The 25,531-nt window shown below is 32.7% G+C and overlaps 1 protein-coding gene across 1 annotated transcript; it reads right to left on the reverse strand.

The window, feature by feature from the left end:
• Positions 1–23,716: 23,716 nt before the first annotated feature.
• On the reverse strand, positions 23,717–24,319 carry LOC149551538 (uncharacterized). Its single transcript, XM_089789703.1, has 2 exons — positions 24,055–24,319; positions 23,717–23,905 (listed from the first exon to the last, which is right to left on the reverse strand). Exons 1-2 carry the CDS (start codon positions 24,295–24,297, stop codon positions 23,717–23,719), a joined length of 432 nt encoding a protein of 143 aa, XP_089645829.1. The 5' UTR covers positions 24,298–24,319.
• Between the last annotated feature and the right edge of the window lie 1,212 nt (positions 24,320–25,531).

The following is a 25,531-nucleotide window of genomic DNA, read 5'->3' on the forward strand; positions in this document are numbered from 1 at the left end:
TTGAGAATGAACAAGCAAGGGTTTCAATCTTGTTTGATCATTAGGAACAAAAATTCCCATTGGCTAGATATAGTGGTCATGTTTGAGCTTAGTTTGTGAAGTTTAGAAAATTCTAGATGAGGGTTTGAGCATATGATTGAATTTTTATCAATTCCAAATCCTAAGTATATTAGTGTTGTAATTATAAATCAGATTACAAGCATCTGTTACCAGAAAATAGTTCTAGCAGCATGGGCATGCTAATTAGAGGCAAAATGCTTCTTTTCTAGTGGCTAGCTCATCAACATTTGGAATGCCCAACATTGTTAGGGCATTAGATACACTTTTCAATGTGGAAAATACAAGTATAGCAGCAAAAATGTCACCATCAATTCCTTTATATTACTATTATGTTTTTGAATTCAATGTCATATCTTGTAATCATTAGTCTTGTAAAATGTTAATAAAGTTTTATTTGTTGCTACTGTCATTCAATTATCAGCCTATTTGCATGATTAATTTCTACTTGGAGTCATTACTTCTACAATTTAGTCTATGCTCTACATCAACACTTTATATATTGGAAAATATTAAAAATTGATATTTGCAAAAACCAATAACCACTAAACTACATCGGTTTTTAGGTGGGGTAGAGCTAAAATTCATAGGTTTTCTTACATTCAATTAAGTGGAAATGTAGTTTATCATATGTTAAGCATCTTAATCATAGACATGTATGGTGGTGGTAGACAAAGAAATGAGACACTATACTCCAACAATTACATCCAATGCATCTTAGCACCACACAAGTTCCGTGAAATTATATTACTAGTATACCTAAAAATTTAATTTAATTTTTTTGTAAAATAAGGTGAGAGGTATCTAATTTCAAAAGAATTAATATAAATTTATCAAATGAACAAAAAAATTCTATGAATAAACTATTGTATTTGTTTTTATATATACTATGTCTTGATATTAATACATAGAAGTTATATGAGATTGGAAAACTCAGCAAATCAAATTTAGACAATGATTTATTTCACCATGTAAAAAAATTTTAAAAATCATATTCCATAAAAATGATAGCAATTAAAAAAATGCATATTCTATTGAAAAAATCAAATTAAAAAACTCATACCAATAAAAATGATTCGAGACTCTTGATTTTCCTCATTTAAATTTCAATTTCCTCTCTATAATTTTCACAATTTTTATTATATTTAGTATACTTGTAGTTTATTTTTCTGGCATGTAAATGAACGTCAAATTTTTGTTAAAGTGGAAAATGTTTACATTGAAGATTGCTACCACTATAGAAAGCCTCTCGGATTAATAAACAGGATAGACTCCCATGAGAACTGTCAAATTTGATTAATTTTCTATCATCCATTTGAAGAGTTGATTTGAGTATATTAACCTATTACTTGAATAGAATATACAAGAATCTCTTGAATAAGAACACAAGTGAGAATAGAGATTTTAGCTCGCTGACTAGGCTGGGTAACAAAAGCCAAGCATTTTCTAGGGGAGATTATCATTTATTGACTAGCTTTGGATGGATTGGAGAATGTATAGGGTAATTGCAATAATTATACTCGGTGTTTGGTTTTATTTTTTCATATAAATTGTTCTTTCTTAGTTTTGAATTAATTATACTAGATGTCTAATTTTATTTTCCATTTAAATTACTATTTCTAAGTCTTAAATTATGGAGTTACCAAATAGTTTGTAAAAGATAATGAATTCATTTGCTAGAAATGTGCTAAAATAAATGATTTCTTCAATCATTTCTTCATTCTTATAATCTATTTATTCTTAGTTTATTTCTTTTAATTTATTCTTTTTCTTCTCTCCCTATTCTTTTTTTAGTTTAAAATTCTTGTTGGACTTGTGAATCAGCTATGGTTGGTAGGTGGATTTCTAGAAACTAGGTAGGTGAGTATCTAGCTGGTACTTGTTTAGTAGATTTTTCCAGTATTTTTTTAAGGACTTCTTATTAATCTCTACTAGATACCATCCAACCAACAATATTGTCCCACATTCACTACTTTCTTTGTCATGATTTGATTGATTTTTATACAAACCTTATAGTTATGCATTGTATAGATTCTTTTATAAATTAATATGTTTTATAGAAGAGTTTTTCATCTTTGTTTTACTTGAAGAGTCTCATTTGATAGATATTTTTATTTGCCAAGTTGTACCAAATCATAGGCCTATTGCTCCTAGGCTTGTTGCTCCCATCTTCTATACTAGCTTCTACCCTAGTTTCATTTTCTTTGTAAAAATTACACTTCTGAACCTTATAATGAAGTTCTCCTTTATTTATTTCTTTTGTTAGATACGAGGATCAAGTAAAAAACATAAGAAGAGTAAATTATGTTTATAAAAAAAAGTCTCCTGTCTTTAGTATTCCATTGTTCTTTTTTTCCTTGGACATACTCTAGAACAACTAACTTGCAACTGTAAAAAAATATTTTCCCATTCATCATATGCCTTTAACTATGACCTATTCTATGACATATAATGAAGACAAAATTTGAGACAGTTCTGATATTGATATTTGTGTAGTTTGGTAGTTCATAATAAAACCAACTAGCATAGAGTCGTATACCATATTGTTTTCTTGCTTTGTATGACGAGGCATATATCTATAAGTAAGAGACTATAATAACTACTTGTTTTCTTTTTATAATATTTTATCAATTGTTTGACAATGTATCTAATACTCTTATGTAATATAAAATTCTTAGGTTGTACTTGCACTTGATACAGGTAACTCCTACATCGCTTGGGATCTCAAATTGACATCTGGTAAGGTAAATTTAGTGTCATACCTTCCTTTTATCCATGGATATGTATTAAGTTTTGATGTGTAATATTTTTACATACATTCATTTTTCATATAGACTAATGAATGTCTTTGATAGATACCTTTACAAATTAAATAGAGTAGATGCTTAATAAAATTTATGTTGTCTCTAAATACCACATATAAAACAAGAAATAGGAAGGATTTTTAATCCAATCCTAATAATTGATTTCTCTTATGAAGACTAATCTTCCAGAAATCATTTCATAGATTAATGATTATATATGGATCTAAGACTTAAATTACCTTTCTAAAATGATTTTTGTCAATTGTAAAAATAATTTATGTGCTAACAATCTAATTGATCTATTATTTATATAATAGAACAGTCTTAACTTTAATAGTCTATTCTAGTTGCTAAATACTATATTTATTAACTAGAACTAGGACGGAACTGTTATTTTTCCTAGAATAGCCACTACTTTATCCTCAATTTGAATGTTTATCCCAATGTAATTATGAACATGGTAGAATATCAAGAGAACTAAAAAAGCCTTCAATGTTTTTGTCTTCATTCCTTGCCATCGAGTGGGTTCCTGTAGGTTGAATCAAAATCCTACAATTTTTATACTTCTAATTCCATATTTTGCCTCTCTAAGTCAAGGTTAAATGATGTGTGGTGCACTATGTCTACCAAATAAGATTCCAATTTCTTGGTCCATTAGTTTCACCATAAAGTTGTTCTTTAAGTAGTCAATATGCATACCATTTTTCCACATACTTCCTTTCCATACTATATCTAGAATCATAGCAAGTTTCCTTTCTTTGCATTATACAACTAGGAAGATAGCTATTTCTCCCCTTCATATAGTCCCATTATCAAACTAGAATTCGTCTTGCCTTACTAGTCAATGAGACAAATTGTAACCAATAAATATACACATAAGATAATCTTCTATAGCCTACTATATTTTTGTACCTTGTCATTTTTTGGACTCAAAAAAACTTGAACACACAATTACTGCTCTCAATGTTAGATGTAAAGCGTTCTCTTCCCAAGGTTGAAGCTTGGTTACAAAGTCTCAACAATAGTATCTATAATTTGTAAACACCTATTCAATGTTTTCCTTCCTATTGCATTTCAATTCTTGGTCAAAAATCAATGTTTGTAGAGCTTTCAAAATAGGCCCTCCTCATTCTACTCTATTAGAAGTTGTAGTTACTATGTTTGCCAAATAAGAGTCCAATTTTCTGGTCAACTAGTTTCACCATAAAATTATTCTTTAACCTCTTCCATATGGATTCAGTATGCATACCATTTTTTCACATACTTCCTTTCCATGCTATATCTAGAATCATAGACAGTTTCCTTTCTTTGTGTTATATGACCAAGCACATAGCCATTTTTCCCCTTCATATAGTTGGATTATCAAACTTGAATTCATCTTGCCTTACTAGTCGATGAGAAAAATTGTAACCAATAAATATACACATAGGATAATCTTCTATAGCCTTCTATGTTTCTATACCTCCTCATTTGCTTCATTTTGAAATCTTTGATTCCTTTTGAAATCTTCTCCCACTTTCTGCCCATTGACTGATAAGAATCCTAGATTGTAAAAAGCCTTTGCAACTACCTGTTTATGGATGACCCTCTTTTTATCTTAGATTTGTAGAATATGTCAACTTGGACATGCCCAATATAAATATACTTGAACTTAAAAGAAGCCTCAAATTCGATCATAAGATAGACTCACAGAAAACCTATTTCGAAAGTAGTTAGTAGAGATGTAAAGATCATAATTTTCTTTCCTTACATCAGGATATGAATACTATTTTAATATTACTCTATGAATGTTGATATATCTAGACACAGAGAGGTTAATAACTTTAATAGTGTCAAATAGTTTTATCCCTTCATTGTTTTCCATATGCTCCTTTGTATTCTAGCTACTAAGATTTAGATATATGTTAATGTCGATAACAGATTTAGAATGTCAATGTTTCATGCTAATATCAATTATAGTCTCCATTCATGTTAACGAGCATGAATCTATAGCCATCTTTAGAAAACTAAAATTAAGATTATGGTGTTTAAAAGTAACTAGAATTGCGGCTTGTTCCATCCTTCCATATATGAATAATCCATATATAAGATACATATCATACATCTTATAGAATTCACTCAACTTAGCTTTTGTAAATGCATGAATTTCAAATAATACCATCTTCTCAAGTTTTTCTTCTTCATGCATGAGTGCAAATCAACATATCTTGTCTTGAATGGATCAAAATCTTTCTGATAGCATGGCTTTGTATGAATATTTTTGATGCAAAACTAAGCATGTTGTCTTTCCAATGGTAGAGTTGACAACATATTTTTCTTGCTATTTTGCAAGTAGCTGGCATACTGAGATTATCGTATACCATACTTATGTTGAACCCGCAATTGCTTCATCGTTCCTTCATTCATCAAATGGCAAACATAATTTTACCTAGATCAACTACATCAGGCTAGGCATTAGGAAATCCAATAATAATAGAAAAATACAAATCAAGTGCCATATCTCAAGATACATTAATTGATGATGCTCTTGAAACTGTGCATTGCTTTTGAATCAATTCATCTAACTTGAACGTTGGTCGTTGTTTATTTGATACAATACATGTGTTCCTTCATTCTCAATATACATGTGCTAAACTTTGTAATGGACTTGTCGATTATTTCTTGCACTCACTCCACCATGGTTCTGATGTAGCTTCAACCTCTTTTTTGCATGAGCTCCACCCTTCACTGCTCTATGATTTGCATAAACTAACCAACAAGGCCACATACTTGTGAAGAATACGTCTTTTGGCAACTAAAAGCAAATCACTAGGTGAATCGGGCCTTGGGGTGACACATTTTGTATCCATTGGTTATCTCTTTGGTTGGACATACCCATATGCATTTGGTCATTGACACGCAAAAAACCTTATGTCCATTTCAAAAAAGATGTACCTCATCCTACAATATCAATTCTTTTCCACGATATTACTCCGTTGGCCAGACACTATGAACTTATCTTCTCAAGACTGAGTACATACAACATAATACCAACTATGCAACAACAAATGTCACTTTTATCATCCCTCATAACAAATATTCTAAAAATAACTAAAGAAGAGTTAGCTTGCATTGATCTGAAATAATGTACTAAATATACTTCTCCATATGGTGAAAGCATGTTTGTAGCTATAGCCTTCTTGGTTGACAACTGCTTTGATGAAATTGCCTTGCGATTGTTCATGGCCCAGTCACTGGCCAATGCATTAAGAGTAAAGAATAAATTTGCATTGTGTTGTTTTCATATGGATAGCTAGTCTCCCATCTCAGATAACGAATTCCTCTTGCAAGCACACACACTAGTTCGAAAGGTTGGACTAGAATATGCCAAGAGAAACTTGGAAGGTTGTGCAACATGTTTGCTATGTCTTTCATACATATTCAACATTGCAATCAATATATGGCAACCAAATCCATTATCTAAGGTCCACGTCTACTGTAATTGTATTCAACCAAGAACATCCATTGAGTTGATCTATTTGAAGAATACCATAGGTCATTGCCATTATGAACCACTCCAAACGAGGGGCCAAATTTTGAGTCAGACCAAAACAATTGAACATACTCTTTCACAAGGTAAAGAAATTGCAACAAAAACAAGGAAAAGGAAACTATCCTATGCAAACATATTAGGCACTCTAGCTACTACATCTAAACTTGGGAACAATGTAAGGACTCATTATTCACTTAGACATTTGAAAGAAAAAATTTTCAATAGATAGAAACTACTAAAAAATGTGAGCAGCAATCAATTGACCCTAACAAGATCATGAAACAAGAAGGGATAGCTACAATAGTTAGGGAAAAATGTGTGTTGCGCAGGCCACACACAAGACATTGAGCTACAAGCTATCCATAGCAAAATCTACCAAACAAAACATAGGAGAAATCAATTCAATAATATCTACATGAAATCAATGATACGCCAGGTGAAGCATGCACAATTTATGAAATGTTGTGCTTCAACGAAGATATCTACAAAGTCACTGGTGCATTTTTCAATGCTTTCTCTATGCTCTCTCTTCAACTAGCCACAAAGATAATCGCAACAAATGATCTTGTTTGCACATGTTGTGTATATGCCATTGCAAATGGCAATATCCCTAATCATGCTACTCCGTGGAGCATAAGCTAGAATAAACAAAACTATGTAATACAAACTTTGACTAGCCTAGAAGAAAGGCTTGTCTCCTTGCATATTGCCTTTGCACAAATAAGGAAATTAGGATACAAAAGAGCACAATATGGCTTGAATGGTACAATAATCAATGTTCCTGTCAATTTTGATAAAGTGCAACATGCATTTCCTAGAGACATTGATGAGACAAATACTATTGCAGTTAGACTAAAATGCAAGTTACAATATGAAAATGCATATGCACAAGGAAATGTGAGATTTGCTCATGTCATGAATGCTTTAACAATTTTGTCAAAAACACCATTGTATACAAAGAAAAAAATCTCTATCAATAAAAACTAACAACTTCTATTTGTAAATAAAAAGATGCAAGAACAAACAAATAATGACATAGATGGTGAAATAGATGCCCATGATACTATACCTAAAGATGAAGATGAACCTAAACCTAAATCACCTATACATTGGTTTAATGAATCACATGCAATCAATGATCTTGGTTTAACTATTGTTGAAATTGCACCAGTAGAAAGCTTTAAACCTCTTGGCATTTTCCAAGATAGCTACTCAAAAGAAATAAACTTTCCAACATTATTTTTTGGATTTCCATGAGCAGAAGAAATCACCAAAAAATTCACCTACTAAAGAATTGCTAAGTGGAAGCATATGCATAAAGACAACAACTTCTCAACACATATAACAAATATTTTTTTAAAGCTATCAAAATAATAATCCAATAGATATCGTCAGTAGCATGGGTTTGTCTAAGAAAGGCTAAATTAAAAGGTAACAAACTATATGCAAGAGATGTGTGCAACCTTACAAACTTAGAAAATATTTTGAGATCTCCAATAGGTTTTAGATCGTTCAATAGTATTCATACATCTCCTAACTATTTACACAATACAAGGAAAAATATTTTTTCCATGATCTAACAGCTTGGTCCTCCAACCTTTTTCGTTACATTAACAAGTGTTGAACACTTTTGGTAGCCACTATGCAATGCATTATAGCACATCCCTAACACCCAACAACGAAGCCAAAATGAGTCTTTAAAGGATAAAGACTTGGACTTCGAAATAAGAAAAAGCCTAGTTATTTGAAGGTGCTATTTCAATCACAAGGTCAATGCATTCTGAAAAATAATACTAAAAAATAATACCTTATTCAAAAAAGTGTATGATTATTTTTGTCACCGAATTCCAGAACCAAAGCAATGAACATGTCCACTTTATGTTATGGATCAAAGATACACCTGTCTTTGGATACTGCAAAAACAATAACATAGAGGACTTCATTGACAAGTACATTTCATGTGACTCTATATTATTAGATCCAAATCTTGTCAAAATGAAAACTCACCACCACACAAAAGCATGCAAAAAGTATATAGCATCTAGCTATAAATTTAGCTTTCCCTTTCCTCCAATGAGATAGACAACAATATTAGAGCTATTATTAAACAATGATCCTACAATTAAAGATAGAGCAAAAAATTTCTTCAAACAATTAGAAAAGAAACATTACACAAAGCAAGTTACATTTGACAATTTTCTCGATGAATTCCAACTTGAAGAAGCTGATTACATTGTCATCTTGTAAGCATCATTGTCCCAAAACACTATCTTCCTAGAAAGGCATCCAGCTGATATATGGATAAATTCATTTGCTAGAAAAGTTCATGCATTATGGTATGCAAATACAGACACACAATTTATCCTAGATGGATATGTTGTTGCATTATATTGTAGCTCATACATGACAAAATAAGATAAAATATTTTCATGAGCATTCAACCAAATATGAAAATAATGCACCTATGCATATAATGAGAAGGCTCACTTCATACGCAAACTAGGAAATGCATTTCTCAATTACCAACAAATGTCCAACTGTCAAGCAGTTCATATTGTGTCGTCTTTACCATTACAAAGAAGCTTGAGAAGTACTGTCTTCATCAACACCTCTCCACTAGAAATGAAGATTGTTATGCTTAAAAGTCCCAAGCTATTAGCAAAAGAAAAAGATAGATTTGAAACTATCATGTATGCATCTGCAATAGACAAGTATATACAATGACCAAAACTCCTAGAGGAAATGTCTCTTGTAGAATATATAGCTTTTTACCCAAACAACCCATCAAAGCCTAACAAAAGAACAAGACCATGCATCATACATTATGTACGATATAATCCACATACTGATCATGAAAATTTTTGCAAAGAAAAACTCATGCTTTATGTCCCTTTTAGAAATAGTGAAAACATGCTATTGACCAGGCACAAATCATGGGGTTTAGCATTTCAAACACACAAAGTACAAATCACTAAGAATGATAAAATGTTCACTTTACCAATAGATAACAAATGGGGTGACATCAATAAAGTTGTAATAGAAGCTAGTGAGAACAATCAGCTAATAGAAGACTTTGACACTGACCATGCACAAGAAAAAAATGAAACTAAAATTGAGAAATATGACATTATGTCGAACATGAAACATATAAAAGCCTCACAGAGCATGTATGCTAGTAGATGCTTACTATTCTCAAAAATTCCCCACCCATTCATTCTTCCCAATGAAGAATACTTCAGCTAGCAAAGATAGCTAAATGAAGAGCAACAATCACTAGTGAAAGATGTTCTCATAAAAAAGAGATTGACCTCTAACAAACCACAATACTTGTTCTTGATAGGAGGTGTTGGAACTAGCAAAAGTTTTACAGCAAAAGTCCTTTTTCAAGCAATGATCTGAATCTATGTTAAGCAACTAGACAGTGACTCGTACAAGCCCAAACGCATTATTGTTGCTTCCACAGGGAAAGTTGCATTTAATGTAGATAGCATAATTGCACATTCTATTTTTCAGCTACCATATAACTCTTCAAATATTTTTCCATTAGACTCAAACACTCTCGACAAATTAAGCAAGAAAGTGGATCAACTACATGTCTTGCTCATTGATGAGGTGTCATTAATTGGTTCACAGATGCTATATTATATTGATAGAAGACTTTGCCAAGTCAAAAATACACCAAAAAAACCATTTGGCAATGTTAACATCATATTTTGTGGTGATTTATATCAAGCACAATCCATATGCGATAATTGGATATTTGAACAGTCAACAATAAATAATGAAAAAATTCCATACACATTTTGGCTGGACAATGTCTTATGCTTTGAATGAAACACTTTTGTAAGACAAACAAACAAACACTTCATATCTATTCTTAATCGTGCAAGAACTAGTCAACAGAATGATACCTTAGCTACTTTAATATAATGTGTTACAAGATAGCTCCTAACGACCCTAAATTCCCATACTTGTTCCATAGAAACTCTACTATTTTCAAACATAACAGATGAATGTTGGACTTCTTGCCTGGTATGCTTTGTGTTTGAAGCTCTTGATAAAATAGAGTCACACGATGACAATTCCCATTGCCAAGTTTAGAAATTGTCATTTCCTGTTGTAATCTATCTAAAGCCAGGCATTCTAGTCAAGCTAATATCTAATAACTTTGACACACAAGATGGACTAGTCAATGGTGTTGATGGAGTCTTCCAACTACATACAACAAATCATGAAGACATTCTATGGATTGAATTTAATGACACTACAATTGGCATATCACAATGTAGGAAAATGCAAAACTTATACACCAATTCTATTTCACCTTCTTCGACCCCAATAATAAAAATAGCGAAGAAAATGAAAATTTCTACTAAATTTATCACATGAAAACAATTTCCTCTTCAACTAGCATCTACAACAACTATCCATAGAGCACAGGGTCTGACAATGGATGGATTGACTTTTGATCCCCACAAAGTATACCAACACTGTCTAACCTACACAACCCTTTCTCATGTAAGAACAATTGAGACATTACATTTGATACAAAACTAGAACATGAAAATTTCAAAGTCTCGCAAAAAGTTGACAAGGAAATGGAATGGCTTCAAAATCAAGTAGAATGAAAAATTCAACATAGCCTCCCTCTCCTATCAATGCTCCATCTTATCATATCCTCACTAAATACTCACAACCTTCCATTACATGTAGATGAAATCACTCATGACCATGACTTGGTGAAAGAAAATGTACTATGCCTCCAAGAAATAAGATATAAGACCGATGCGCACCTCCCATTGCTACACAAACTATACAATTGCTATTCTTCATTTTCTATTGATGGTATATTGACTTGTTGTATGGAAAAAACTACAATATTGAATACAAATTCTTTTGTAAAAAACTCTCTAGAATCAATCACCATTGATATATTACATATTGGCCATACCATCCAAATTACTAATGCTTATATTAGACTAGGTGCACCTACCAGTAACATATCGAACCTAATGCTAAATATGTTTATCTCATTGCCACCAAATTCAAATGGTATCATTACAGGAGACTTCAACATTGACATGCTACATCCTAGTAAAAAACAAAAAATGCTTGCAAAACTCATGCAACAATACAACTTCTCTTTAATTGTTCACAAAGCAACAACATTTGCAGGTACTTCACTAGCCCACTTTTGGATACATAATATAAATCAAAAATCTACAAAATTCATTCTCCTAGATACATATTGGTTAGATCATTTTGTAGTATCTTTACAACTCCATTTATAAATTACAAAGCCTTTGTTTAGGAAATTACCTTCACACAGCTGTTTACATTCTTTACTCATGCATTAGAAAACCACTATTTAACACATCTATCTGATTTCCTTTACAAGGTTCCCTCATATGATATCTTTACACAAGCACATATAAGTTTTTTACATTTTATATTACATAAGAATATTGACATGTTTCATTTGCATGACCTTTATCAAATTTACTTTTGTATTGCTCATACATTCAAAAAAAATCGTAGTCTAATTCATGAACAAATAGTCAATGGAGCCATCCAAAATCAACAATACAATTTCTCTTTAATAGTTTAATTCATGAACATATATTTGATGGATCCACCCAAAATCAACACACATGAAGGTGACAATAGCATTGATACAAACGAGCTGCAAAAATAGAGTTCAACTCTCACCAAAAGGTATTGCAATAATATATGCAACATTACATACATTTCCATGCATCCATTTAATTTATATACATATTTAGTTATTGCACTAACTCTTTCTTTCACATTGTATAGAACTTTGTTCATATCCTCACATGGATAGCAAAACCTTGTAGCACATGACAATAAATCTCATGATAGAGACCTAGGAAAAGGGTAGAAATAATTGTCTTCTATTCAAACTATATGGTTCATTACCATATCATTCAAGACTATAGAATAAAAATCTCTTCTCTTTATGGACTTAGCACAAAAGAAAACAATGTATCCACCATTATAGATATCTATGCAATCCAAACAAGTACTATTTTTGAAGATGATGTCTTCATCACTTATGGTCCTATGTATGCAAAGAATCCAACAAGCCTAGAAAAGGCTCCTATAGTGCATGCTAATCTTGTTGATAGTGATGGTCACACGACCATAACAGTAAATGTAACCAACCAATTAATTGACATATTTATCACAAAGCTTTTTCCTGGCACAAGTGTCTGCATAAAAGGTTTCTCTCTCAAGAAAAAGACAGAGTATGAAAGAGGTGATGCAAACTATTACATTTAGCTCACTACATAAACATCTGTTGAAACAATTGACCAGGTCTGTAGCCACCAAAAAATGATGCCTAACACAAGAATATGTCAACTAATTTAGTCACCTAACAACTATTCAATTGGCACGTTAGGTGTTATAGTCGTAGCTCACAAACAAACACCAAAGGAGTACGAGCTTCACATCAAAGATGAAGAATCTATATTAGACACATCCATTGTAATCTTCTTATTCCATTTCTACATCTACACTTGTTTTTTTATTTTTCTTCAATATATAGTTTCTTGTTGTGCTAACTAACACATTCATTTTTATTGCAGGTTACCATTCCTAAATTCCATGCCCAAGCTTTCACAATAGTCCAACAAATCCTACATTCTACTACAACACCGCTACTCCTCTTGAAGAATGTTGTACATGGTGGCCGTAGAGGAACAAACAGAATTTAAAAAAACCATCAACATATATTGACAGCCTGAATGATGAAAGTACAATAAAGGCTTTACAAAACATACTCTCTTGTAGTATCCAAGTAACCGACAAAACCACACCATCTCTCCAATAATACTGCAATCATATTCTAGCTAAAAGACATTTCTAGCTGATATCAAAATCCTTTTCATTTTCCTAGATCATTAAAACTCTTTAGACAAAAAATGATTATTTGCAGCCATACAAGCTACTATGCACAAAATGTAACCAGCCAACTTCATTGGCACCATCCTCAGCTACGGTAACTATCCAATGTCTTGCATGTGGCCAAATCACAAACTTTTCCTATGCACCTTTCATGCACTACACCATAGAAACTAATAATAACATTGTTGAATGTACCATGACTAGGAAAATGCTTCAAGAATGCTTGCCACAGCTTGCAAACATACCCTTCGACACCTACAAAAAAAAACATCTCAATAGTCATGTACTTGCTGTGAAGGGGACTTTTTCTATTGCAATGAATGACAATATCATCTCCATTTTAGGAGAAAACGCCAATGTAAGCTAGAAATAATTCATCTTTCTTTTCCTTTTGCTTTGTCAAATATTAATTTCCCTTCCACACCTTTCCACTTAACGAAGCCATTTTGGAATGTATTGCAGGTCAACTAAGGCTTTTAGACTACAGTCCACATTTTTGGTCATTGGAAGGCTTCAATATACACAATCACATTGAATCTAGTGAATACCTTGCAGATCTACTGCATGCAATATTTTCGATAGATATCACTTCTACTATAAATTTTTTGGCTTGTATAGAAAGCCTTTGATGAACAATATCCAATACATAGATAGCTTTTAGTCAAAAACATGGAGTCTAAAATTTTTCTATCCTCTGTTCAAGCATAAAAAAATAACTTTTAGTCAAAAACATTAAGTCTAAAAATTTTCTATCTATAGAAAAATGTTGTCTTCAGTCAAATTTCCTAATTAGAGTACTGGAACGAATTTATATGATTCTCATATTTTTATGTTTTTTCATGTTTTCTTATGTTTTGCTACTTTTAAATAGAGCATTACATGCTTGAATATGCAAGTGTTGGCTTCTGTGGTTTGATGAGGCTGTTGCCAAATTCAAGTTTATTCAGTTGGATTTAGCTTGAAGGCACACATTTACTTCCTATAAAAGCATAAAGTAGAGAGCAAAGAATGCTGATAGAAATTGAAATTAGTAGTTGCAATTATAAAGTGATATGCTAAAAAGATACCTTGGAATTGAAAAATGTAGCCCAACATTAAAATCATATAAATTAAAAGCAGGGTGAATCCTTACTTCTATACATATGAACCAATTAGGAGCATTTGTTGCTAGGAACTAGAAGTCTTGGTTGGCATCCATAGTATTGGCTGTAGTTAGTATTTGAAATGCTTTATGTTTGTATCTCACTCATCTGGTTTCCTAGTGGAGGTGTTGGTGCTTGACTGACTTTTGATCTAGTTGTAGTGAGGATGATATATAGTAATCTTCTTTGGGTGTTATTGGTTATGCATTACATCTTTTTTCTTCAGTGGAGTGTTCCAGCATTATCAAACAAGTGATTAATCCTCATGCTTGAAATAGTTGGCTGATTAGGTCTCTCTAGAAGTTCCCAGGGCATCCATTCATTTAAAGAAATGATTTCAAAGAGTGACGATCAAAAATTACATTAGAAAGGAAATTAATGCAAAAAATTTTATTTGTAATCTATATCTTGATTTATACATAATACTTCTATTTCTTATTCAATATGTAGCTATGTCATGTCTATGATTTCTAGATCTTCATTGTGAATCAGAACTGTATGGGATGATTTGTTGCCTGATTGTAAATCAAAATGCTTCATAGCCTGAGCACGTTTCATATATGCCCGACATCCATAATCAATTGGGTGCATATAAACATTTTTTGAATGCTCCCAAATCTAGAAGACACAATCTGTCCAAAATCATGTAAGAGATCATATAATTAGATTGAGACCAAATTCATTGATGACATTACTTAGGTGGTTTTGAATCTGAATTGCAAGTAGATTATGAGTAGCCATTTATTCAAATTGAATTGGAATGCTCCTTCTATGATCCTTTTTTAATCTAATTTGTCAGTAAAGACAAACATGAATTCTTGGTAGGGAATGATCTTATGTTGTAAATTCCATGTCTTCTAGCTTTTTCAGCCCATTCAATAGATTTTATTGTTGAGTTTTTCTTGTCCAAGAATCAAATGGTCACCCATTGAGAAGCCTATCTAGGAATCTCTTACCAATATTGCCATCTTTAATACTGAAATTAGGTCATCATCTCTGGCTTCCAGACACCAATGATCAGTTTCTAATCAGTTTCATTTTCTACATCTGTTCCTACAATTGCCTCCCTTTGAAATCCAAATTTCCTCTCATTGTTCCCTATAGAAAGAAGAATTGTGGGAGGACCTACAACCCTACCAATCAATAAAATATAAATAAGCCTTAAATTTCTTGAAAATGCTTCTAAATATTCTTCCTACTAAGTTTTTCCATCCAATGCATTAAACACTGCCAAAATTCATTCCATCCTAAATTTCACACATTTTACTCACACATAAATCCTCTATTTGGTATACTCAGTGTTTTCATTCCATTTAGCTTTATGATCGATAATTGAGATAGTGATTGTTTACTAATGAACAGTTGATATGTTAGACATTCATAAATTTTTATTTATCAAATTTACTGCTCACATTACGCACTGCATTCAAATTTTGGTCAGAAGTATTAGAAAAAAAAAAGAATTTGGTATTTTTTTGGGCTACTTGCAACTAGTTTTAAATATGCATTTTTATGGAACTTTACTAAATTCATAAGTCATAGATGGCCCAATGGCTACTTGAGTGATTTTTTTGTGAATGGACCAATTTTATTAATATGTTGTTGCAGGATAATGGTTTATGATGGCTATATGAATGCTTGCTTGACTGATTGTTATGATCCTGTGTACATTTTTGCTAGGGATGCCTCCTATGAGTTGCTTGAACTCCTATTTAATAATTTGTTTCATTTATTCTTTACATCTAATGCATACAATACATGGTGTATGCATATGTGTGGTAATGGGATGAGTCCCAATTGTTGATGAGGGATGAACTTCAATGCTCTAATATATACATACCCTATTGTAATTGATATCTATGTGGTAAGGTGAGAAGTTCTAAAGTGGTATGGATAACCATTTTGTACAAACTAAATAATGACATTGTGACATGGCCACCTGCAAGCCATTCCTAACAAAACAGGATGCCAATAGTCCATGGGTGATACTATTGACCATGGATGCTGGGTCTTAAATGATAAGGTTTTCATATTCATAAATCTCTTCTTGATGGTGTCTTCAGAGTCATAATGCAAAATTTTTGTGCCACACACCCAAGTTTTGAGTATTAAATCAATGGCCTATGTCACAGATGTAGACAATAATTTGTATCATTAATCTATTCATGAATGATGAAGTTGTCATGAAGAACACTGAATCAGCCATTGCTTCTAAAGTTTCAAATATATGTTAAATGTACACCAAACATAAACTAATAATATAACATAAACTTAAAATACATGCCCTTCCTTAAAATAGGCAGGGACTCATGCTCAGACAGAGCTCTTGTTACTATTTTAATTATATTATAATATTTTGATAATATTGTATTTATTTAAGTGTATTGGACTTAGAGTTAGGATTGGGTTTGACTAAGGCCAACTCCCTATTCAAACAAAAAAAAAAATTTCTTGTAGATATAGGTGTGGAAAAATGAATTAAAGAGCATATTGAGATACCCTTTTGGTCAAACTTACAAGATCCCTAAACTAAAATTTTGTCAAAGTAGTGCAGGTCAAGGTCAACTTTTTGGGGTATAATTGTGCCCTAAGGTAAGATTGTGCCCCACTGTCAAGGTCAAGGCCGACCTCCCTTCAAAAAGATAAAAGATTTCTTTGTTTTCTTTGTCTCAACATTTCTAGTCTAGAGCAGGTTGTAGAATTCCCCAAAGCTGTACATAGACATCAAAAATCAACATTTTCCATATTCAAGGTAAGTATTTGTCTTTGGATTTAAGCATATACCTCTCAAAATAGAAATAGCATTGAACCCCCTTTCGTCATATTCTCCATCACATGATCCATTTCTTCATTGATCACTTTCTAGTGCTTAATCAATTTGGATCATTTCTTTCAGAAATTAGGTTTAAGAAAGGGAAAACCTTATTGTATATTTTCTTTCTATTCATTACTGAAGGTACTTTAGTACTAGTTTTATGTATGGGCATGTAAGACGTGAACAATTTTTTTAAAGCTTAGCTTTCCTCTTTTCTACCACCTCCCAAACCCTTTGTACCTTCTATCAAGGTTTACAATGTGAAATTCTCCCTTTCACTAGCACTGATCTTAAAAGTGATAATTACTAAGTAATTCATTAAAGATAAATGAAGATATAAATGTTTTCTTCAAATTTCATTAAGCCATTACATGCTCCTATAATCTCTAAGAACTAGTAGTAATATATATTAACTGCAGGGTTATACACACCTGATAGTTTCATCCCTTGTGCCTACCAACCAAGATGATAAGAAATATGAAGCAAAATAAAAATAAAAATCATAGAAATAAAAAATTTAGTACAAATAAATTTCATCATGTATAGATATGATCTTGTACTCATTTGTTATCTAAAATCCTTTGATCTATTCTTCCCTTGGTTTCATGGCATGGGTCATTAGTTGCCCTCTCTTGTTCATTTTCCAACTATTTCTAAAAGAACAAAGAATAGCAAAAGGTGATCAGGGGTACAACAAGTGGGTTGATATATTTTAAAGCATGCAAACATTGACTTCATGTCATCATATTATCTCAACTACACCTCCATAGCAGAAAGATAGAAGGGAAAATTTTAAGGGCCACCCTTAAACATCACACACTAAGGAAGAAATTAAGCTTGGAAAAATAAATAACTTTGACTATTTAACACTATTTCCCTAGGAATTAAAACTTAGTGTCCAATTTTTAGATGTCCACATTTTAAGTAATGGATATCTTTGTCAACAAAATATTATATTAAGTTAAATATACTAGGGTAAAGTTTAAAGTTGATACAATATGTTTAATATCTTGATATCAATCAAACTAATTGGTATTATTTACATCTATAAAATTAATTTAAAAAAATAAAATTTACATGTCATAAAATTATTACTTAATATTATTTCAATATATTTATAAATATTTAGTGAATAATATTACTGTAATTTAGTAGTTCATGGATATATAAGATAAAAATAATAGAGATGAAATTTAGTATATGTTAGTAACAAATATTTTGATAAGAAGTAAGAAAATGGATTATTATTATTAAACATGAGCAATTATGTGAGTATTCATTTATTTTTTGATAATTTTCACTTATAAAAGCAAGAGTATATAACGAATAGTAAACAGTGAGCTTCTTGTTGCACATATGTATCTACAATATCAAACATTTAATAATCACATATAATCACATACCTTTGAACATTATTTTTGTCTTTCAAATTATTAATCACAACCAATTAATTTTTTTCATATATATATATATATATATATATATATATATATATATATATATATATATATATATATATATATATATATATATATATATACTTTGATAGAAAAATAAAGATAACATAAATGCACTTAAATGAAGAGATATAGAAAGGAAGGTAATGAAAGGGAGAGTGCTCACTACAACACCTATTTATATATTGAGCATAGAAGGAAACTATAGGAAAGAGAAAAATAGAACACTTATTTTATAATAGTCACTATCGAACATTGAACATTTCTTTCACCTCATTTTATTTTTTCAATATATTTTGTTTCATTTATATTTGAAGTAAATCACCCCACAAGTGTTAGAATCTGAAAAGATTAATAACCCAGAAAACTAGTGCAAAGAGTAAATATCTAAACTATGAATGCAAATGATACAAAATCAAAATAGCATCATAGAGTTAGTCTCCAAGAGAGTAATGCAAATGCTGGAAGCAAAATAGCATTAAGAGGATGCAAAAATAAGAAATATGCAAATACAAGCCAGGTAGCATGCTTATATAGGCTAGGAAGAGGGAGGAGGTGGCAACACCAACCAATGAGGAGCAACCATCTATCAGACTAAAGATAGCAAAGTATCTTCCCAAGATAGCTAATGGATGCTCACATGTAGGAAGATGACACCTCACAACCATTCACCTAATAAGACATGCTTTATTAACCTAAGCGAGATTATTAAAAGTGTAGGAAAAACCTAGCAAAATAGGAAAAATAAAAAACTACACTAACACCCCCCCATAAGCGAAGCTTAGGTGGATGTAGAAATGGGTCCCGGCAAGTCAAGCCTAATGAGGTACCCATGTACATAAAATTCCCCCAAAAGAGAGAGAAAAGAGACTCCCCAAAGAAAATTAGGACTCCAAGTGAGAGGAAGAGGCCCCCCCAAAAGATGTAGCATCCTGCACCTCCAGCAAAGCTTGCAAATTTTGTCCGGTAGATCCACTTACATCGAACAATTTTTCTTCCCTTAGAAAAAAGGACAAGATCCCAAGTGTGGTTCCTCATCAAGGAACTATACTCTTCCTGCATAGCTGTATCCCACTCAAAAATACCAAAAGCCTCATGAAAGGACTGTGGATTTGAGGCAGTAGCAATGAAGATATGTAGAGCATCCTGGAATTGTGAACGAGTCTGCTTGGTGTCTGATGGATCCCCAACCCAATCACCTGCAAAGTGCAAGGTCTGTCTAGCGCAAAGTGGACCAGAAGATGGAGAATCTAGAGGAGAATCATCAACCTGTGAATGATGACTAGGAGAGGAAGGAGGTGAGTCCTCTGAATCACTCTCTGCATCAAAAGTGGAGGTAGAAGACTGCTCAAGTGAATCTGACCCATCAAAAGATCTATCATGTATTCCAAGTGACTCCAATGTCAAAGTAGAAGGCAACCCTGTGACCATGCTCTGCTGGTTAAGCTGATGCAAGTAGTGGAAGTTAAGATGGCCAAACCGCTCATGCCATAATCTGCTCACATCATTAAAGTGAGTGAGTGAAACAGTTAAAAGAGGATCAAGAACAAAGTGAGAAAACATATAGAGTCTTGACTGATGATCTGCTCTCCCAACTGCAATTGTAGAATCATTGTGCAACTCACGTATCTCCACTGAATCAGGAGTGAACTCAACCCGCTTGCCTAAACCTGTGTGAGTGATCTGGTGTACCGATAGGAGATTAGTTGACAATGAAGGTACATAAGGAACATCATGGAATGTGCCATCCCCCACATCAACAGACCCTCTCCCACACACCTCAATAGGAGTGTTGTCACCCATCAACATAGAAGGCATAGTACATTGCTCCAAGGATGCAATTTCTTCCTTAGATGAAGCCATGTGGTGTGAAGCACCCGAATCAAGAACCCAAGTGGATGGTGAGGAAGCAACTGCAAAAAGGGCCTTGCCCTTTCCTTTCCCCTTGCTGTTTTCTTTTTCTTTGTTAGACCCTTCATTAGAACTTTGTTTGATAGACTCAGGAACACTAATATTATTCTTCTCAAGAATGTATGTCAAGTGATCAAGTTGTTTCTGCAAACATTTATGTTCATCATGACCATGTCTTTTACAATAAGCACATTTGACCTTTTCTTTCTTAGGTTTATCGCCCTTGGAAGATGGTGTATCAATAGTTGCTTTTGAAGAAACTGGCATCTGATCCTTCTTCTCCTCGCTATTCTTTTGTTTCTTGACCTTACTATTGTTGTTACTACTTTGTCCTTGTTGTTCTTTTGTGCCTTGGTTAGCAGCCAAGGCATGTGACTTAAAGGACTTAAGAATGCCCATTTGGATTAGCTTGTCCTGTTCTCGAGTGAGATTGACAGCAAAATCATCTAAAGATGGCATGGTGAATTGAGTACCAAGTGCACCCTTAGTAGCATAGAAGGTAGAAACAAACACAGAATATTCTAAACTTAGCTTAGAGAGAATACTAAGAATCAGTTGTTCATCTTTCTTTTCAATTCCACATTGTTTTAACTGTAGCCTTAGTGATTTCAATTTGGTGAAGAAATCTTGGATTGTGTTGAAATTGCCTGGACTCAAACTAATTAATTCATTTTCCAACATATGACCCCTCATTGAATCTTGTGTGCCAAATAGTGTTTCTAGCTTTGTCCATACTTCATTTGGTGTATCCAAAGACTCAATGTGAAATAGCAAGTCAGGAGAAACAGACAAACACAATGTTCCATATGCCTCATCACATTTGTTAAACCACTTAGGCTTGTCTTCATCTTTAGCAGGTTCAGTTTCAAGTCCCATAGTTATCCTATTTAATCCAACTTTCCTTAAGTGAATTATCATGCGTGATTTCCACTCAAAGTAATTGTATGGAGTTAGGATGGGCATATTTGTTTGATCCATGATGAAGGAATGCAAAGAAATGCTAAAAGGAAGAGAATCCAGCCACGACAATGCCCCCCCCCTTTTTACTCAATCAAAGAACCCCCCCCCCCCCCCCCCCCAAAGAAATATGATTTGGCACTTTATTTTAGTGCATTTACAATTACCACTAAAAAGAATTACTTAGTGGTCTTGATTTCAATGCATTACAAACCCTCATGAAGAGCATATGCTAGAAGTGAAACTTGAGCACAATAATCAAAGAAATAAATAGTACCAATGTGATCTACTCGAAAAATCATGCACTTTCAAAAAAAGAATCGCCCCGATACGAGGTCGTATGAGAAAGTTATGATCCTCCGAAGTTTCCAAAATGAGAACTGTGCACAGTCACGGCTGAGAATCTGCAATTTCTGAAGAATTCATGCATGAAAATCAAAAACTAACTCCATTAGTAGATAGAGCACAAAAAAATAGCCAAGTTCATAACAAGAATCATCAAAATCGGAGTTCGTATGAGCAAGAACGAGACATTTGAAAACTGCATTCAGATCTGCGACTGCCAACGGAGAGGGGTATGGCTGTAGCTTTGCATGCTCGATCCTGAAAAATATACAGCTTGCATGCTAAATCTAAAAGATACCCAGATGGTTTTTCGGGGCTGCGAACAAAACCCAGAAAGCGTTTTTCTTGCTGATGAACAGAAGATGTTGCTATAGTGTAAATCAGACACCTTTAACAGTAAAAAACGGCTCCAAAAATCAGAAAACGACCCCAGCAACCAAAATTTGACATGCAAATGCTGGATCAGCTTCTTAAGTCCATCAATGGCATGCTGGAAGCTGCAAAACTGATTAAAAATTCCAAATATGCAAGTTGGTTGTCAGATTTGAGATTGAAACCCCAGAAAGTGTTTTTTTGTCAAAACTTTTCTGATTCTCAGGATCATCCAAAGATGCAAGAGAAGAGCATACTTCGTTTTTCAAAAAACTACAATAAAATTTATTTGCCCCCCCTAAATCTCTCAAATAAGGAAACTAAAATCTACTCTTGCACATAGAAAAGCTCTGATACCATGTTAGAATCTGAAAAGATTAATAACCCAGAAAACTAGTGCAAAGAGTAAATATCTAAACTATGAATGCAAATGATACAAAATCAAAATAGCATCATAGAGTTAGTCTCCAAGAGAGTAATGCAAATGCTGGAAGCAAAATAGCATTAAGAGGATGCAAAAATAAGAGATATGCAAATACAAGCCAGGTAGCATGCTTATATAGGCTAGGAAGAGGGAGGAGGTGGCAACACCAACCAATGAGGAGCAACCATCTATCAGACTAAAGATAGCAAAGTATCTTCCCAAGATAGCTAATGGATGCTCACATGTAGGAAGATGACACCTCACAACCATTCACCTAATAAGACATGCTTTATTAACCTAAGCGAGATTATTAAAAGTGTAGGAAAAACCTAGCAAAATAGGAAAAATAAAAAACTACACTAACAACAAGTTATTTATTAGTAAAAAATAGTAATTTTTGAATTACAAGAACAACTAGTAAATACTAAATCCATTCTCAATATTTTGATATATAAAGAATATGCAATATATTATTACTTTCTATATTGAACTAAAAAAAAATATATAAAACTTATTAGAAATAATTTATATGAATAATCATCATATTTCAAAAACATTTATTTGTTTAAGACTTTATACACATCAAATATAAATAAAATATTATAGAAAAGAAAGACAAAAACATTTATAACAAGAAAATCTCTTAATAATCTTTTAAATTATTAAACACTAATATTTAGCTTTTATAGCCATATTTCCATTGATTTATAGAACATAGGGAGGACCACAACAGAAATAAAAAAGATTAAACAAAACATATTCATTCATTCATGCAGATGTACAACATTACATAGGAAGACACGCAGTGCAGGAGCACATTAGAGCTAAATAAAACAAAGGATAGGATGCCCTTTTACAGAGATAAAACATAACACAAGAAGATAAAAGAAGGTGCACAGTAGATCTCAGCACTTATAAGAACCGAACTTACTCTAACAAGCTGTAAACATAAAAGAGAAGAGCAGCATTGTTAAACGACGGTGCGAATGGAGTCCAAGTACATGTATTGTTCTGGGCAGACAATGTTGCAAGCTTTATCGCCGAGCCATACTCCCATCTCTATCTCCAAATCCATCACCTCAAATATTTTGGGTTCAGATGGGCAGGGACACGTGTCCACATATACGCTCACAGAATACGTTTCTCCTGCTGTCAAATTCTGCAAATAAGTAAGGACGAGAGCTAATCAGCTGGAGGAACCATATTAAACAAAAACAAGAGACAGAAAGAAGGGAAACGGAGAAACATGCAGGCGAATATAAAGTGTGAGAAAGAGATAGAAATTAGAGTGAGATAATATGAACAAACCACGTAGAGAACCGCATAGTTAGGACTGATGGGATCCATGAGCGGAGCATCCGAAGGGTTTCCATTGCCCAATACAGAAGTGTTCCCAACAAGCCTGAAGGGTCCAGCCCCCACCACATGTGGAAGTTCAAACTCCACCTTAACTAGATGTTCCTCCTTTGGGCTTTGGCTTTGGCTTTCCCAAGCAGAGACTGTAACAACAAGTATCATCATTAAGGCCAGGCTTTTCACAAAGGCAGCCATATTTACTTTTCCTCGCCTCAAATCAATCAGAATGAAGCTAAATATTGATGTGGGAAATTTGGAGGAGTGGACGGGGTTTATATAGAGGGGATTAGCGTCTGGATCGATTAAAAACACAAGGAAAATCAGGGGTAGGTTACTTGTTCCTTGGGATTCTTTTTTATCACGTTCTACGTGTCACTCCAATCTTTTCTTCCTATATTCGGTTCGTCCTTTGTGTTGTCTTTTCGATCATCCTCTTATATGTACATCATCGACGGGCATGGCAATCGTATGCCTTTCATATTTTTATTTATAAACGTGCACATATAGTTAGTTTTATTATTATTATTATAATTATTTTTTAATATTTTGATAATATTATATTAATCTAAGTGTGTTGGGCTCAGAATTAGGATTGGAAAACATGTATGAATGATCATAGTTAGGGTTAGGATTAGGGTTATGGATTATTATCATGGTTAGAGTAATCATTAGGGTCAAGGTTCTTGTTATAGGATAGGATTTAAAGTTAGAATTAGCATCGTGGATAAGATTAGGTCTAAGGTCTTAATTTACCTAAGAATTAAATATAGTATCACAGATTGAAAGATTAAACTATAGATTTGATATGACATAGTTTAAGATTAGGATAAAGGTTAGAATTTATATGGCAATTATAATTAAGAGCATGGTTAGGTTTTGAGATATTTTTAGGACAAATTTGGTTGTTAAGGTTATTTAAGCTACAAGATTAGAGTAATAATAACTTATATATTTGAGAAAAGGTTTTAGCTAGGGTTAGAGTAGGTATAAGCATTATTAAGGATAGATTAAAATAATTTGGATTGTGATATCATTTGGATATATCAAAACCATATGTTTGATCCAAATAATAACCAATGGTTAATCCCAATCCTCACATTGAACCAAATATTAACCCTAACCTTTATAATAGGTAATGAAAATTATACATTAATCAATATTAACCCTAACTATCAATGTCATATCCAATTATTATAAGAAATATAAATCTTAATATGTTATGTATTCAAGATCTTTATAATAACATCTAGTCTTCCATTCTAATATTAAATTCAATTTACACATCATTCAAACATTTTACCATTTCATAATTTATATCCAACTATAACCTATCACAATAAGTATAAAACTTTATACATATAAAGCGGCAGTAATAACACCATAATACTCCACACAAATTATATCCGAAGGTGGCACAATATATAATTAA

The sequence above is a fragment of the Cupressus sempervirens genome, chromosome 6 (genome assembly GCF_028749045.1).
Source record: "Cupressus sempervirens isolate cs-2001-9-10 chromosome 6, ASM2874904v1, whole genome shotgun sequence".
Taxonomy (NCBI): Eukaryota; Viridiplantae; Streptophyta; class Pinopsida; order Cupressales; family Cupressaceae; genus Cupressus; species Cupressus sempervirens.

Excerpts from the sequence above, each read along its gene's own strand:
- LOC149551538 (XM_089789703.1), bottom strand. The coding sequence starts at position 24,297 with ATGGCTGCCTTTGTGAAAAGCCTGGCCTTAATGATGATACTTGTTGTT. Across the intron at positions 23,906-24,054 it reads ACTATGCGGTTCTCTACGTG|AATTTGACAGCAGGAGAAAC; the intron begins GTTTGTTCATAT and ends ACTTATTTGCAG.